Genomic DNA, 15,329 nt, shown 5'->3' on the forward strand with positions numbered 1-15,329 from the left:
CTTTGCATGAAAGTAAGAGGGGGAAGTTTGGCTGTGGCTGGGTGTGAGCTGTAAGGAGAGCAGGGCAAGGATGAAGCACCCAGCTACTGCCTTTCCTTTGAAGGGAGCTGGGGTTCTGGGAAAACTGCTGGTACCACAGAAACCATGAGCACTGCTTGTATGGAACGGCAGGAGCTTGGCACAAAACTCATGACAGCTCGTCAAAGAAGGGACACGGGGGGAAGACTATCGCAGACAACACCATGGCAGCTTGGCTGAAAGCAAACATCCTGGGGCACGTGTAATTACACCGAACTGAAGACTGTTTCCTAACCTTGAATATATTTCAGCTGTAACTTAGCAACCTACGCTGAGTAAAAGCATCTGAACAGGAACGCAGGTTCAGGGGAGAGATTTAGCCTTGCATTGCCTTTTGTTCCCATACCTTAGCAACAGCTCCACAGCAGGGAGGAGGTAACCAGCTCCCACCGACTTCCATAGCAGCCACGGAGCCAACCTCCCCCTGCACCGGTGGAGGTCTCCCCCTTTGTCACCCACACCTGCAGTAGGAGGTTAAGGAAGCGCGTCTCAAACCAACCACGGGTGAGTGAACCGTGTCCATGTGAGTTACACAGCGGTGGCTCACGGACTGCTCATGCTGCTTCAGGAGCAGGCTCGGGGGAACCTGGGGCTCGTGGTGGCACCAGTGGAGTCACTGACACGGGTGGGAGAGGAACAAAACACACAAGGAAGCAGAGCCTGTAGACAAGCTGTACTCATGCGTCTTCTGCGCACCGGGGATCTGAAACAGAGTCCAAGACTTGGCTTCTTGCCTTTTCCCTTGACATAAGGATCCACGACCATCCAATACCCACCTGAGCTCCCCATCCTTTTACAGTGCTTTGTAACCACCCTGCTTAAAGCCTACGAACCCCTGGGACACAAGGAGGGAAGTGATGTGTCTGTCCAGTGATGAGCAGCAGCCTGCAAGCATAGGCAGGAAGAGCCCTTAGAGTCCATCCCACTCCAGCACTTCCCAGTCTCCCTACAGCATCAGCTGGCACTTCACATCACGTCCCAAAAGCCACGGCCTGAGGATGCCGCAATAATAAGATCAGCCACTTGACCCAGAGTCAGGATTGTTGGGAGCAGCTGTTTACTTCAGCCACCCAGCATGTGAGGGATCTGCCTTGCACAGAACAAGCACAACACACACAGAGCTTGGGACACCCTCACTCAGTTGCCACAGCCTATTGCACCATCCCCTCCCCTCCAGAAATAGCTGCTTTCTTTGGGTTACAGAGTACTGCTCAACCACTATTTAATCTCACAACCCTCCCAGCTGTGAACCTCCACAAAACACAGCTAAACAGCTTCCATCCACACGTCTGCTTAATGCCAACTGCTCCCAAAACACAGATTGAACGTGCAGGCAAACACCTGAGGCTGCTACCACCACCGTGATCGCTGGCGTCACTGGAGCCACGCTGTCTCCTTAGGCTGTCACGCCAGCCCCGTGCCATCTTCAGTCTTATTCTTAGAACCCCTGAGCTCCCTGGAGCAGGATTTCTTTGCTCTGCCTGAGCAGAACACTTGAACAATGTGTGAATAAAGGTAACAAAGCATTCGTTATAAATTTATTGTATGTATCGATTTACAGAGCTAACCTGAACATACAAACAGCACCAAGCCAGTGACATTTATTCTACAAAACCAAGTTGAATACAAAAAGATGACTGCAATGCCTGACTCTTCACTTCTGGATTTGGACGGGTAAAAAAAAAGCTAAGCCAAACCCCACAAATTCAGTTTAAAAAGGCTTAAGAACGTAGGCACCGGTGTTTGCAAGGATTCCATGGCGGCAGTGAGGAACTCATTACAGCACTTCAGGAGAATCAAGACTGTCTTCGCTTTAGTCCCTATTTCATTAACAGTGGAAGACGCTGGTCACTGTCTCAAAGACAAGTGGGAATCTCCTCTTCCATTCAAACACCTTCCCTTTGTGACCATAACAGAATACGGGGTCAGAGTGAACTCCACGCAGATCATTTCCTATTTCATCGGGAAGACCTCCCCGTGCTTTGTTCCTGGAGAGTTCTGCTCTCTCCACTCGCTCTGCTGGTACCCGAGAGGTCTCTGCAGTCCTGCAGCAGCAGCCTGTGGGGTGTGCAGCTGGGAAACGCACCGAAGCAGACCTCATACCCAGAGGTGAGCAGGGACTGGCACCAGGAACCCACCTTGTGTGTGGCACCATCAGCCTGCAATGCTAGAGCAGGGCTTTGGCAGCCGTTCTAAGCCAACCCAGAGCCTGGGAAGGAAGCTGTGCACACATCCAGTGCCAGAGATGAACATGGGCATTCACACAGTGCCCCTGTGCTGAGGAGAACCACATCCATGGTGACACAGGATCAAACCAGCGCTGGCTTCCCTGCAGGTTTTGCCACCTTATGCCAGAAATTAAACTGGTCCCTGCTGTCTTGGCGAGCTCTTTTACAGTATTGGGAAGAGTAGGTCAGCAGTATCTCTGCCTATAGCCTAAACTGCCACACACTGGTGCTATTTTCTTGGAAACAAACACTTTTGCTTGACATAAAGAGAAACTTAAGTAAAGAAATTATTATAGAGTACAAAATACGACGCCTGCAGCACGAACAGAGGATTGATCACTGCTCCTTGTACCCACTGCGAGGCTGCAGGAACACTGACTCAGCAATCCCACCCCCATGCTGCAAGCCTGGCACGTCTCTGCTCTGACACACAGCACACACATTGCAGCTGCCCAGGATAAACATGTACATTCAGCCCTAATAGCCTTTCTAAAGCTGCTCTTTAATAGCCCACAAAGCAGCCCCTTTGGCTGTAGCCACAAGAAAGCGCTTTTGGAAGCTTCCTATATCCTTTATTTTCCACCCAAATTCCCCCCACCCCTCCCAGAAATCATAAAGCACACAGACTGCAGACCTAAGAAGTGTAACAGGGTCACAACCACTCTTCCAGCCCACCCAACCCAGCCCAAACCCCCAAGGCACGTCAGACTGCCCTCCCTCTAGGACTACCTTCACCTAACTTTGCCCCCTTTTCCCCATTTTTAAAGGGTGAAGTCAACACATTCTCCTCACTAGTGCTTTCCTCACTCTTTTGTACTGATAAAAACAAATTCTAACAAAATGCAGCTGAACTCCCACCCTAGTGTTTCCATGGGAAATGTTAACCTTCTTTAAACACATTCCCTGATGGACGTTGCCACCAGTTGGCCTTTGCAGAACCGAGGTCAAATTTGGAAGGCTTTGTCAGAGAGATCCCAAGTCCCTTGACATCAGATAGGCCTTTTTAATATTGTTGTCAAGTTGGTCTAGGTTTGCTTGCTCCTGGAAGCCAGACATCTGCTGGAAGGCTAACTTTGGTGCAATTCTAGCTTCTCATCTCAAGCCCATCTCTTTGCAAGCCAACATTATTGCCCTGAATTTGTGTGTGTGAAGATTTTCAGAAAGAAGAGCAAACAGCTACGTGCAATCCCCCACCCCAGGAGATGAGGACCATGACCTGCTCTTTCCCACCACCAGAGAGGGGACTGTCCCCTTGCCGAGGTCCGTATCAACAGTTGCTCTACTTCTGCTCCTCTTCAGTGCTCTGAATCCGAGACGTAAGAAGGCTGAGTCCATCTCCACACGAGCATGTCTTCTCCTGCTACCCTGTGTGACTCTGTCTGAATCCGTGACTCATTGGAAGCCAGGAAGTCCACAGCTCTCTCCCACACCCGCTTCATTTTTTTCCTGCAAGAAACAGCAAGAAAAGGAAAACAGATGAGAATCATCTCTCCATTGTGCTTTCCTGCTTACAGCAACTGTGCTTGCTCATCAAGCTACTGCTAGCTGCCTCCTCTTCCCTGTGCAGACAGTAAATGGGATTAAACCAGAACTCTGGTGTAGAGGCAATTTCAGGCCAGGACATGAAAACACAGGTCCTGCCTGGGGGAGAAGATGAGACCCTATCTCAGTACCAGCACTTGATGACTGCCCTGAATTTCAAGCTCCATTTGCGCTGTGAAGGGACTCTATTAGCAAACTGCCCTCACCTGTTCTATGTGCAGAGATAGCTCAGCCCAGAGAGGACAAACTGATCTTCACCCCAGTTTTGAATCAATGTCTAGTAATTCTGGGTGTCACACACAGACCAGCTCAAACCAGCTGGAATTACCACTAGGAGGGAAACGAGTTTTGTGGTTGAGGGAGACTGAGGATGTTTAAGACTTTGCAGCACACACAGCGTGCTGTGCCATCAGAACAAAGTAGCTCCATTTAACTAAAATACAACAGTTGTGAAGAGATGGAGCAAGCGGCACGGAAACCACCGAGAACCAGGCTGCACCCTGTGGCCCCTGGAGCAACTATCTTGACCACAGAGCACCAAAACCAGCCATCTCACTGTATTCCCCTTTCAAGCTGCCCAACTTGAACTGGTAGCTTTCTAGGCAGCAACATACACAACACTTCAGGAGATCCTCCCAGTCCCCTGTTCAATGCATGGGAAGGTTTGTTCTGAAAAGCACAGCACCTGCCGGGAGAATAAGGTACGGCTGAGAAAGAGGATAGCATCTTACATACATGAGATGAAGGGGAGAAAATCAGATGCTGCATGCCCAAGCAGAACAAAAACCAATTACTGTTTGATAGCACACTGACAGTACACCTGTGTGACTGCACAGAATATCAGCCCCAGGACTGTCACATTAATCTGCAGCAGGTTAAGACATAGCCTGAGTTATGTCAAAATCCCTTATAAACTGAAAAGCCAGCCAGTCTGCTTGCAGCCCAGCTCCCCGTCAATTGTCTGCGCATGGTCTGCTGCCCTGTAAGTGCATTTTTCAGCTGAGCTGAATAACATCATGCTGACAGCGCTCCTTAATGAACAGAATTCAGCTCACCTGCTCTGAGGAGGGATGAGGCTGTCCCGAACATGGAAAATTCCAACATAGGGGTAACGCTCCAGATTCCGTTCCCATTCCTTATAGTGGTCCTGGACAACAGCTGGAGGGCGAGAGGACAGAACAGTGAGAGATCTCAACACTGCACAGAGGCAGAAGGGGCTACTTGCATTTACAGAGCTACTTGATTCTACCTATGATCTTCTTCACCATCTCATACATGGCTTGTTCCTCTTCCTCCATCTTCCGCCAGCGATACCGAAGGAAGAGCAGGATCCCCCAAAGAGTTATCAGACCTAGAAGAATAAAAAGAAACGGAATTCAGTTACTGACAGACATGTACTTGCTGGATGCTGGTTTATTTCTGACACTGCCTCTCCTCAGAGGCAGTTTTCACTCCCTGCTGCCCCAGCCTGCTTGGAACTGAATCCAAGCAGTTCATTTTGTTCACCAGCACAGCTGCACCCTGCAAAACCCTTGGTGCTGACACCACCTGCAGCAGAAGAGCACGTGTGGATGTGGAAGAGGTGGTCAGAAGGCCTCATCACAGAGGTCTTTTTGCCCCCATCAGAAACTTCAGCACAACCACAGGGCTTCAATTCTCTTAAGTCCCAGAGCTATCTCTCTGCAAGAGGCCTCCCCCACAATAACCACTTAGGAAGACTGTCAAGCTTCACTGCTCCGAAGATAGCTGCTTGATAAGGAAATAAAGCCTGAGGCTCCAGTGCCAGCCTGAAATTCAGGAGATCTATATTGAAGGTTTAGCATTGACAAATGCCCCCGTTACAACATGAGCTAACTTTAGTATCTCAGTCTCTGCAATAAACATAACTATCCCCTTTCACCCCACCTTGTCTGGCTAGATTCTAAACTCTCCTAGTCAACACTCATCTCTCGTTATCACTGCGCTCAGTAAGACCTCTGTCACAGCTGGGGCATGATGGACTACTCCAATAAAACCTCTTACACTGAAATGCTACAAGTCACCATTAAAGAGGCCAGAAGGCTTTGCAGCTTAGTGCAAGTAAAGAAAGAAAAAACTCATCTTTTAGGCAGGTTAGCAGAGTTATCTTGCAGACCACAGTAATGGGTACTCGAGGAATACCCAGAGAGCTAATCAACTTTCTGATTTAAAGTAAGCATTAAGCACTCACAGCACAAGAGCAGGTCTTCAGGTCTCTCTCTGCTGCCAGAACAAAGGTTAATTAGAAATTAACTCATCAGCAGAGTCACTTCACCTCTGTTTGTACTTTCATATAGCTGGGAGAATGTGTGCATGCAAGTTCATCTCTACAGCTAGCAAGGGAGAAGCCGATCACCAACATCAGTGACTTACACCAGAAGAACAGGAAGAGGTTCATGATAGCAGTGACCACTGCCCGACGGAAACGGCAGCCAAGGCCCATCTGAGGATGGGCTGATTCAAGACAGAACACTTCCTCCACTTTGGTAACTTGTTCTGAAAGGTCTTTGCCTTTCAACCTGATGAGAAGAGGCAGAAAATCTTCACTGAACAGAACAGGCACTCCAACAGCAGTCTTTAATCAAGACAGGGAGAGCAAACAGACTGCAGATGCAGTAATTCGTTCTGTACACCACACAGAAAATACACCAACATCCTTGCAGCTCCACTTTCCAGAACATTTTGGGACTGGCTGCATAGCAAGGCATGGATATGGCTTTAGAAAAGGCAGCAGGGCTGGAACTCCCACTGGTAAACTGAAGTCTCCCTCTGCAGACTCTCTGACAGCACCTCTCAGCGTGCACAAGATTAAACTTTAAATTGGATTCCCACCTCCCAGCACAGAGAAATGGAAATGTTTACTGAGTCACTCAGCAGCAATTGCAGAGAGCGAGGTTGAGGGAGGCTGTCAGTGTCCAGGGAGGTTACACTGTTTTCCTCAGCACAGATGAGCATAAACAGTTTAGCTAAGGAGGTGACAACGCATCAAGTGCATCTGCAGTGAGAACAGACACACCTTTGGATAGAATTCCTGGCAAAAGCCATAACATCCTCCTGCAAAATCCCTTCCACACACCTGCTGTGCTGCCCGAGATGCTTTAACTCGCTTCTTTATACACAGATCTACACTGATGCTGTTTCCTTCTTAAGATACTCTTAGCCACCAGGCAGCAAGAAACCCAAGTGAGAGCCATCAGAGGAACTGGACTAAAGGGGATTTTATTTGTTAAGCTACTAATTCATTCTGTGTTTGCCATGAATAACCTATTAGATGAAGGCATTTTCCCAATTTACTACTGCACAGCTCACAAACTGCTGTCTCTGGTTACTGGATTCTACAGTAGCTGGAGACACACAGTTGTTTCCCACCCCCTTGTTTTATTTACAACCAAAATTCCATGAAAATACTTAAATATGCAGCAGAAGAACCCAGGGAGAGCTCATTTTCAGTTCTGCCTCTCAGACTAGCACCTAGACAAATAATCTCACATAGCATTTGCTACAAGTGCCACCAGCAGGTTTTGAAGCGTGCTGAACTCCCTCTGACGCTGCGCAGACGGCCTGGAAGTGAATCCATGTGGAGAGCTAATTATGAAAACCAGAAAATGGGAGGATTTTGTACCACACAGCTCCTGCCATGAGCACTGCTCCTCTGTAAAAATAGGAACTTGAAAACTCTGGATCCCAGCCCACCTGCAAATCCAAGCCTGTCACTAAGGAAACTACGTCCTGTCCTGGGAATCTGCCACGCACCAATAATCAAAGCAGTAGACACTGTCTGATCCTTAGATCACTGCAGCTTTTCAGCTAACATCAAGCAGTGGGAATTCATACAAGCTATACCCACCAACTCCAGCATTACTACTGTTACAATTCGTTTAATCAGAGATACGTTTAGCAATGTTAAAAATGCAGACAAATGTTAGGCTTCAGAGTTAACACAGACTGGAGGCAGCCCACACTTCCCAGAGGAAGATAATGATGTCTTGCAGACTCTGGATAACAGCCTTTCATTAGGGAATGGCCCAAATGTTGTATTTCTTTACCTGAAAAAATAATAGTATTTCTCTTGATTTCTCATGTACTGAAGAGACTGCTAGCTGAGAAACTCAAGAGAAAAAAAAAACCCACTGATGACTGACCAACACCCTACGTAATCAGTCAGAGCAGTCATTTCAACATGTACTGTGTGTTCTGCCAGAAAGACAACTGACACTAAGGATACCATTCAGCAGTCCATTTTCCTCTCCCTCTCATCAAGACTTGCTCCAAAGCATTTCAAAGTGTGGGTGATGTTACCTACTGATGAGAGTGCTTTGCTGTCTAATAAACCCTTTGGCCAAAGGATGCAGTTTCAGACAATACTGACACTCTGTCTCCAGTAACTGTGCTAAAGAAGAGTTTTCTTGGCTCCATGGGCAAACTGAAGCAGCATGTTGCTGTCCCAGGACCATGGGCAGGACACCAGGACCACCACATCTAAACCCTGCAGGAAGCACAACACAACCTTTGATAGCCCCAGCCTCAGAGGTACAGCTCATCTGGAAGACAGCATGTCCATGAATGCAATGTCCCGCAGTGCAAGCCTGGGCAAGAGGCTCCCCAGGAGTGAGCTCAGTTGCCAGTTTTTGCTGCAGGGCTGTACTTTTCACTTGGAAGCTTGCCCAGCAATCAGTGACAAAGCCAGTCCCAGGCTGTCTTCTGAAATCTAACGAGGTATGGGAGCTTTTAGGCCAAACCACAGAGGATGTCAAATTATCTCTCAGCCAATACCCAGAAACATAATTCAGTGGGCTTCTACTTACCATATTCCTAAATCCTTGTTACTGTTTAGTATCCAGTGCAGGGCAGCTTCAAACTTCTGTGAGGAACTACCAGTTATGTTCTGTACAGAAGAATCCATAAAAAGATTAGTTCTCCATTCATTTAAAATATCAAGTGACATTACTTCATTACAGTAGTTTCATTCTATAGGGTCTGTCCCTGGGTTAATTCTTATCATAATTCTGCAAACAGAAGGAAGAAGAACCAAATCTGAAGGTTTGCCTGGACTAAAGTCTTCTGACTACAGTAGGTGATGCATGAAGCACTCTGTGAAATAACACTATCCCAGACCGTTAAGGCTAACCACTAAATACAACATAATCTTACTGACAGTTTACCATGAAAGAAATGGAATGCTAGATCAAAGCAGTCTGTCTTCTGACACTTTGGGTTATAGAAAAATCCTTCTTCTGCCCAGCCCTCAATCCAGGGAAAATTCTGGTTTCAGAAGACTAATGACTATGGTGAAACAACAAACCATTAAGTTAGATTTACAGGGACTGAATCAGAGATGTAGGAGATTATTCAAAAGAACTGCTGAGAACGGGCCTGGCCAAAGGGGAAGCTAGAGATAGAGGAAAGAATCAGAACAGGATGAGGAAGTAAAACAGATGGTGAATCACTTTAGTATCTATTATTTATTGCCTTATAAGAGACAAAGCACTATGTTATAACAATAGCTGTTCACAGCCTACTCACCACCACATGATCCTTTGCTTCACTAACCCAAATGCATTTGCTTTTTAGATTCTCAGGGTTTCCACATTCAAAATTACCTGGTAAAAAAATCAAAGAGAAATAATGTTATGAAAGAAAAGCCTTTCAACACTTCAGAAACACATTGAAGTGTCCGGGAATCCTATCCTTCAAAGCTGGCTACAGCTCCAGGCAAAATGATTACAAGATAAGATTTATACTGTTGGCAGGTAAGATGATGACTCTTGATAAAATGCTCAGCCACTGTATATAGGTTGGATAAGGGTAATCAAACCTCGTGCTTCAATGTGCGAGCTCCTCCACACAGAATGAGGGGAAAAATACTGTTGGAGTACATAACCACCTCTCTGACCTAATGCCCTGCAGAAGGGCTCCTTCCATCACGTATCAAAGACTGCAGTGTTGGAGTCAATGATCAACATTCAAAATGCTTTTAAGGAGCCTAAATCACAGCTCTGCTTTCTATCCAGGCAGAAGAATGCTGGTAAGGAACATCTAAATCTTGCTTCACAAAGCTGACCAAGCAAATATACTGAGAGACTGTGTAAAACTGATGGAAATTCTGCAGTCTGATCTGATCTGAAGAGATTCAGAAATTCTGTGAAGCTTAAGTATCTAAAGACTTCACCCTTGTTTAGGTCTGAAATCTAGTAAATGAAATTTAAGAACTTTTACTGATTAACACTATATATTCTGCTAAACAAGTTTTTACTCACACACTGCGTATCTAGCAGCCTTCTCCATCATAAAATACTAGTTATAGGTCAGATTTGCTCAAACATAGTAGAGACTGGAGGAACTGGTGTGCTCCGTCAGCTCCTCAGCCAAGACAGCCTGTTTTACTCTGCACTGAGAATAAAAGAGGCACTCACATCATCAGCTGCTGTGTTTCAGCAGAGCTGAATCCCTTAAGTTGCTTTAACTTTATTTGTAAGCACACATCAGCTTATGCGTACTGGCTCTGAGTGCCCTGAAGACAATTTCATGATGCTGGTAGAAGAAAAACCATAAACCAGAATATTTCCACCCCACACTCCAAATATACCAAGTGCAAATAAGGACCACTCCACAAGAGCACACTAACATGAGGGCATTAGCTAAGCACGATTCAGAATACACACATCTTTCTCTAGTTTTCTATTACCTGACTTTCTCAGAGCTCTTCAGGTGGAACTGACAGTTCCAGAAAGCCCACTCTTCAAACTGAGGTTTAAAATGTCCAGGCAGCTGGGAGAGGCAGTTTGCTGTGTGCTCGCAAGCATTCTAGAATGCCAATTGGAACTTACCAGCTTGAACGGATAAGTAGTTGTACAACTCATGCAGCACGTTCATTACTACATCCTTCTGTTTAGCTTGACAGAACTGAAAGTCAGAAACAGGTAACAAACATGAACAGGCTGGCAGCAACAGGACAATGGTCAGACAAAGCTAAAAATACCAGAAGAACACACCAGCAGTGTGTTTGGCTCAGTCATGCACCACTAGTTCAAACTAAACACACCTGCAGCAAAGATTCACAGTTCATGAGTCAAAGCAAGCGAGCGCATCCCCAGCCCAGGCTGTACCACCAGACATCTGCCCCATCACTCACGGATTCTTTGCCTCCAAAACATCCCATAACCATAACTCTGAATCCAATGCAGAATTTTCTCTCTCCTAATAACACATTAGGATAAAAAAACCTGGGGCTGTACAAACCCTTCATGATGGAGTTCAGGGAATTAGTTGGATTAAATCTTGTATTGCTAAGGCTGAACACAGCTTTATTGCAAACCAATGCCGCTTCTGTTACAATATTAAAGAAATTGATTCACGTAATTGGGAATTTAAATTTTTATCTTTCAGAGTCTCAGACACAGCCCTAATTTAATCTGCCCCACTAATTCCAACTCATCAAGCCACGATTTTTCTGTAAACCAACAGAACTAGTCATTTTGCTCTGATATCGGTATCAGTGGAAGTTACCTACAGTAATTACTCTTGTGGGAGAATCCCCAAGCCACAATACTTGAAGATAAATAAATAGATGCTTACATCATCTGTTCTTTTGTCACAATCCACAGGCAAGAGATTAACTACGAGAGAGAAGGGGAGGGTGAGTTAGTTGGCTGCAAAACAAGAGCTTTGATCAAGAAAGTAATTATCTTTTTAAAAGAAGGCTCTACTTTAAAGCCTGATTCTGCTGTTCTTACTCTCACCCTACAGTACCTTGCTATGCAAATAGCACATTCAAAGCACAGCTTTGGCAGGCAGCAAAACAAATAAAACGGGTGCAAGTGATGAATTCCGTGCAGCTGGAAATTAAAAACAGGGCTCTGAATGTTTTAACAGCTCCTGTTCAAGACATTTCATGTTCCTTTACTATCCCACACCTTCACGCTGATCTTTTACATCTAGTAATGCCACTCACTGCATGCCACGGTCACCTGAAATATCACGGTGATAACAGGGATTTAAATCAAGCCTCCTCAAGGCAAAAGCAGAGGGTTTATTTTAGCTGGAGCTCTCAGCTCTGCAATTATGGCCTCTGGTTTAAACAGCTCCCTCCTGCCCAACAACTTGGCCACTGGTCCACCATGCAGCACTTTCTAGCCATCTAAACCACTTGAGAACTTCAGAATTTGCTGCTGTGCTGCAAGATCCTTGCTTCCAAATATCACTGGTTTCAAAATACCCAACAAAGGTGGAAAGGCTGCACCAGAAACACAGTGACGTTGGAGAGTTTTATTCTGACTTGGAGAAAGCAGGAGAGCTTTCCCAACCCATGCAAAGCACACAGACACCTACAGCAGGCTGAGTTTAAGGACTTGCACCTTCCCAACTGCACCCCAAACTCCTTCTTTCAGTTCAAGGCCATGGAATGACACCAATTCCATTCCAGTACTGTTCTAGCTGGGTAATTCTGCTTTAAAAACTGGGAGACAGGGAAGCCCCTTTTCATTTCAAAGCTCTGCCACCCCTGAAGTGCTGAAGAATCAATTTGACTGCTATAGTGCCAGGATAAAGGCCATGAAGGGCTGTGCTGTGCAGAGGCCAACATCAAAAACCCACAAAGGGCAATTACACAGACATTATGTTACACAATGGACAACCATAAAACGCACCCTTGGCCTAGCAGAAATGTCACTCTCCATAAAACCCATCGTTTTGAAGGACCAAAGGCCAAATTCATTTGGAAAAAAGCACACACTTGACTTACTTTCCATAACTAACAATGCTTCCCACAGGCAAAGGGAGATGGAAATGGGGACAAGAGCAGAGCTGTCAGGTTATGGCAATGAGAATGATAAATGTGATGGTGATGGAAGTCATAAAAAGCAAGCAGAAAAGAAAGGTGAAGAACGAAGTTCAAACCCAGGCTGCAACCAGTGCACGTACAGTTCTCTTCTCTGTCAAGCCAGCCTGACCCCATCATCTTCACCACGAGGATGCCCACAAAGATGAGCAGCAGCACGACGCTGGCGAAGCAAAGGAACTGGGACAAGTAGTACTCGAGGCCTTTGCCCTTTCCCTCCGTCTGCTGCCTCAGGGCTGACCGCAACAAGCGAGTCCGGGGGGTTACTCCTTGTCCTGCTCCCGACCTGTCCCACCAGCTCCCCGAGGCCAGCCCTGCATCGGTGGGTGCCCTCCATGGGAACCGCCGCATCAAGCCCCCTCCCCAGCTGCCTGCCTCCTTCTCCGCTCCAGATCCCAAGTCCTCTTTCCCTCTCCCAACCCGGTGACTCAAGCCTCCCGACGAGGTGCCCCAATGGGTGCTGGGGGTCACCTCGCTTTCCCTTCTCCACCAGCTATTAGAGAGCCCCTTCCTTTCCCCTGCTGTCTCCCACTGAGCTCGGGAGCTCTGCCCCCCAGTTCCTCCTCCCAGTGCGCTCCAATGGCTCCTGGATTTCAGGCCCTCATCGCTGGAAAGGGGCTTGGAGCTGAGCCCCCCGCTCCTGCCTGTGAAGGTGCCCCAGGAGGACGTGGAGCTCAGCCCCCCAACCCCATCCAGGGATGACCCTGACCCAGCCCTGATGCCGAGCCCCCCACTTCTCTCTGCGGACGGGCTCCACTGGGATGTGGAATCCAGCTCCCGAAACCTGTCCAGGGATGGCCTCAACCCACTGCTGAGCCCCCCACTTCTCTCTGTGGACGTGCCCCACTGTGCTGAGGAGCCTGAGCCCCGAAACCCATCCAGGGACGCCTCTGACCCAGCACTGAGCTCCTCGCTCCTCTCCGTAAGTGTACTCCAATGGGACGTGGAGCCTGAGCTCCGAAACCCATCCAGGGACGTGCCCAGGCCGGTGCTGAGCCCCCTGCTTCTCTCTGCAGCTGTGTCCCACTGGGACGTGGGGCTCAGGCCCCCGCTTCTCTCTATAGACGCGTCCCACTGTGAGGAGGAGCTCAGCCCCCCGAGCCCGCCCAGGGACAGCCCCAGCCCGGCCCCGGCAGCCCCACTTCTCTCCACAGACGCCCCCCATTGCGCCGAGGGGCTCAGCCCCCCAAAGCTATCCCGGGACGGGCCGCCCTCAGCCCTGGAGCCGAATCCTCCGCCGCGGCCCGGCGGAGACCCCCGGGAGTCCCCCCAGGACAGCCCGCCGCCCTCCCCAGACGTCCCCCAGCGGGACGCTGCCAGCCTCCCCCCTTCCTCCTCCTCCTCCTCTTCCTCCTCCTCCTCCTCACTGTCGCGGGCGGCCCCGGTGGAGCTGAGGTTGAAGCCGGAGCGCTGCCGCGAGGGCGAGGCCTGCTGCGGCCTGGCGGAGGTGCGGCCCGGGCTGTGCGGAGCGCCGCGGCCCCTGCGCCGGGCCGCTGCCACCTCAGCCCGCAGGCAGCCCAGCTTCTTCAAGTAGACCTTGCGGGTGGTGGCGGTGATGGGTCCCGGCCGGTAACCGAGTGCCACCAGCTCCTTCCGGAGCTCCGCGTCTGTCAGCTCCGCCATGGCCGCGGCGCTGACACCAGGCCGCACCGGAAGCGCTCTGCGAGCAGGGAAGCGCGGCCGCCATCTTGGGAGGGGCTCGACGCACGCGCTCGGGCGGCCATTTGAGGAAGGGCAAAGGCGGGGCTCCCGCGGCCGCCATGTTGAGGAGGACGGGAGGGGGGGGGGGAACTGGGCGCCATATTGAGAAGGTGGAGGGAAAGCGCCGCCATCTTGTGAAGGCAGGGTCGCTGGTTCGGCCATGTTGGGGAGGTCCTGGTGCCCTCTCCGAGCGGGGCTGGTGTCCGGTGGGAGCTGTTCACCGCACAGACAGAGGAAAGGTGGCGAAAGTGAAGGGCAAAAGTAGTCTGTGTCATTGTGTCACTGCCCTATCACCCTGGGACCCTGCTTACGAGCAAGCAGAGGGGTTGTGCACCTCTCGCCTCACTTCCAGCTACACCGGTGTATTGACCCCATTAGGGAAGTTCATGAGGAGAAAGAAGTGCCTTTCCCAGCCCCCTGCCACCTACACACGCGTTTTCCTCATCCCCCTCATCGTTGCCAAGTTACAGTCGTCTCTCTGGCACTCATCAAGCAGGCTGGAGCTTTGCCACCGCTCCAGGCAGGATCAGGATGTGGGTCCTTGGGATATTTGCTGGGGAAGGAGGTTCCCTGCATCCTTTGCAGCCTAAAACCAAGCAGCGACTTGAAGGTGTATTTTGGTGTGAGGCAGCCATGTACAGTCATTGTGTTTTCCTGAAAACTGGAAGTGGCTGAAACACCGTGAAATCCCCTAATATCGGGGTTTAATTAAAGATAATGAGAAAGCAGTGATGGATGCATGCGGGCTGCCTGTGCATCGCTGTACGACTGATGGGTGGTACCGGCGTGCTCTAAGGTACAAAGTCCCCCCCGGCCCTGCTTACCACCATGCACTGGGCCGTCATGGCACCCTTAGGGACACCCCTCCTTTCACCCTCCCTTTGCTGCTGTGCCCTCCTTGCCGTGGCACCAGGCAAACCTCGCCT

General features: G+C 49.1%; 1 protein-coding gene across 2 annotated transcripts; it reads right to left on the bottom strand.

The window, feature by feature from the left end:
• Positions 1-1,602: 1,602 nt before the first annotated feature.
• On the bottom strand, positions 1,603-14,395 carry LEMD2 (LEM domain nuclear envelope protein 2). Of its 2 annotated transcripts, XM_061363015.1 has the most exons (9): positions 12,786-14,395; positions 11,442-11,482; positions 10,694-10,769; positions 9,390-9,466; positions 8,672-8,751; positions 6,240-6,385; positions 5,098-5,199; positions 4,904-5,006; positions 1,603-3,752 (listed from the first exon to the last, which is right to left on the bottom strand). In XM_061363015.1, the coding sequence occupies exons 1-9, from the start codon at positions 14,323-14,325 to the stop codon at positions 3,602-3,604; spliced, it is 2,316 nt and encodes a 771-aa protein (XP_061218999.1). In that variant the 5' UTR covers positions 14,326-14,395; the 3' UTR covers positions 1,603-3,601. The 2 variants fall into 2 exon arrangements, with proteins under 2 accessions (XP_061218999.1, XP_061219000.1); XM_061363016.1 differs by lacking the exons at positions 1,603-3,752; positions 6,240-6,385.
• Positions 14,396-15,329: the final 934 nt, after the last annotated feature.

This window comes from Neopsephotus bourkii, unplaced genomic scaffold (assembly GCF_033783945.1).
Source record: "Neopsephotus bourkii isolate Nb327-2 ecotype Australia unplaced genomic scaffold, CSIRO-AGI_Nbou_v1 NB_1139, whole genome shotgun sequence".
NCBI lineage: Eukaryota > Metazoa > Chordata > Aves > Psittaciformes > Psittacidae > Neopsephotus > Neopsephotus bourkii.

What these genes read in the sequence shown, in the direction of transcription:
- LEMD2 (XM_061363015.1), bottom strand. Translation starts at nt 14,325, where the DNA reads ATGGCGGAGCTGACAGACGCGGAGCTCCGGAAGGAGCTGGTGGCACTC. An exon ending in GCTTGACAGAGAAGAGAACT is followed by an intron (nt 11,483 to 12,785) that starts GTACGTGCACTG and finishes TCTCTCTCGTAG; the next exon opens with TTAATCTCTTGCCTGTGGAT. An exon ending in GTGACAAAAGAACAGATGAT is followed by an intron (nt 10,770 to 11,441) that starts GTAAGCATCTAT and finishes TCTGACTTTCAG; the next exon opens with TTCTGTCAAGCTAAACAGAA.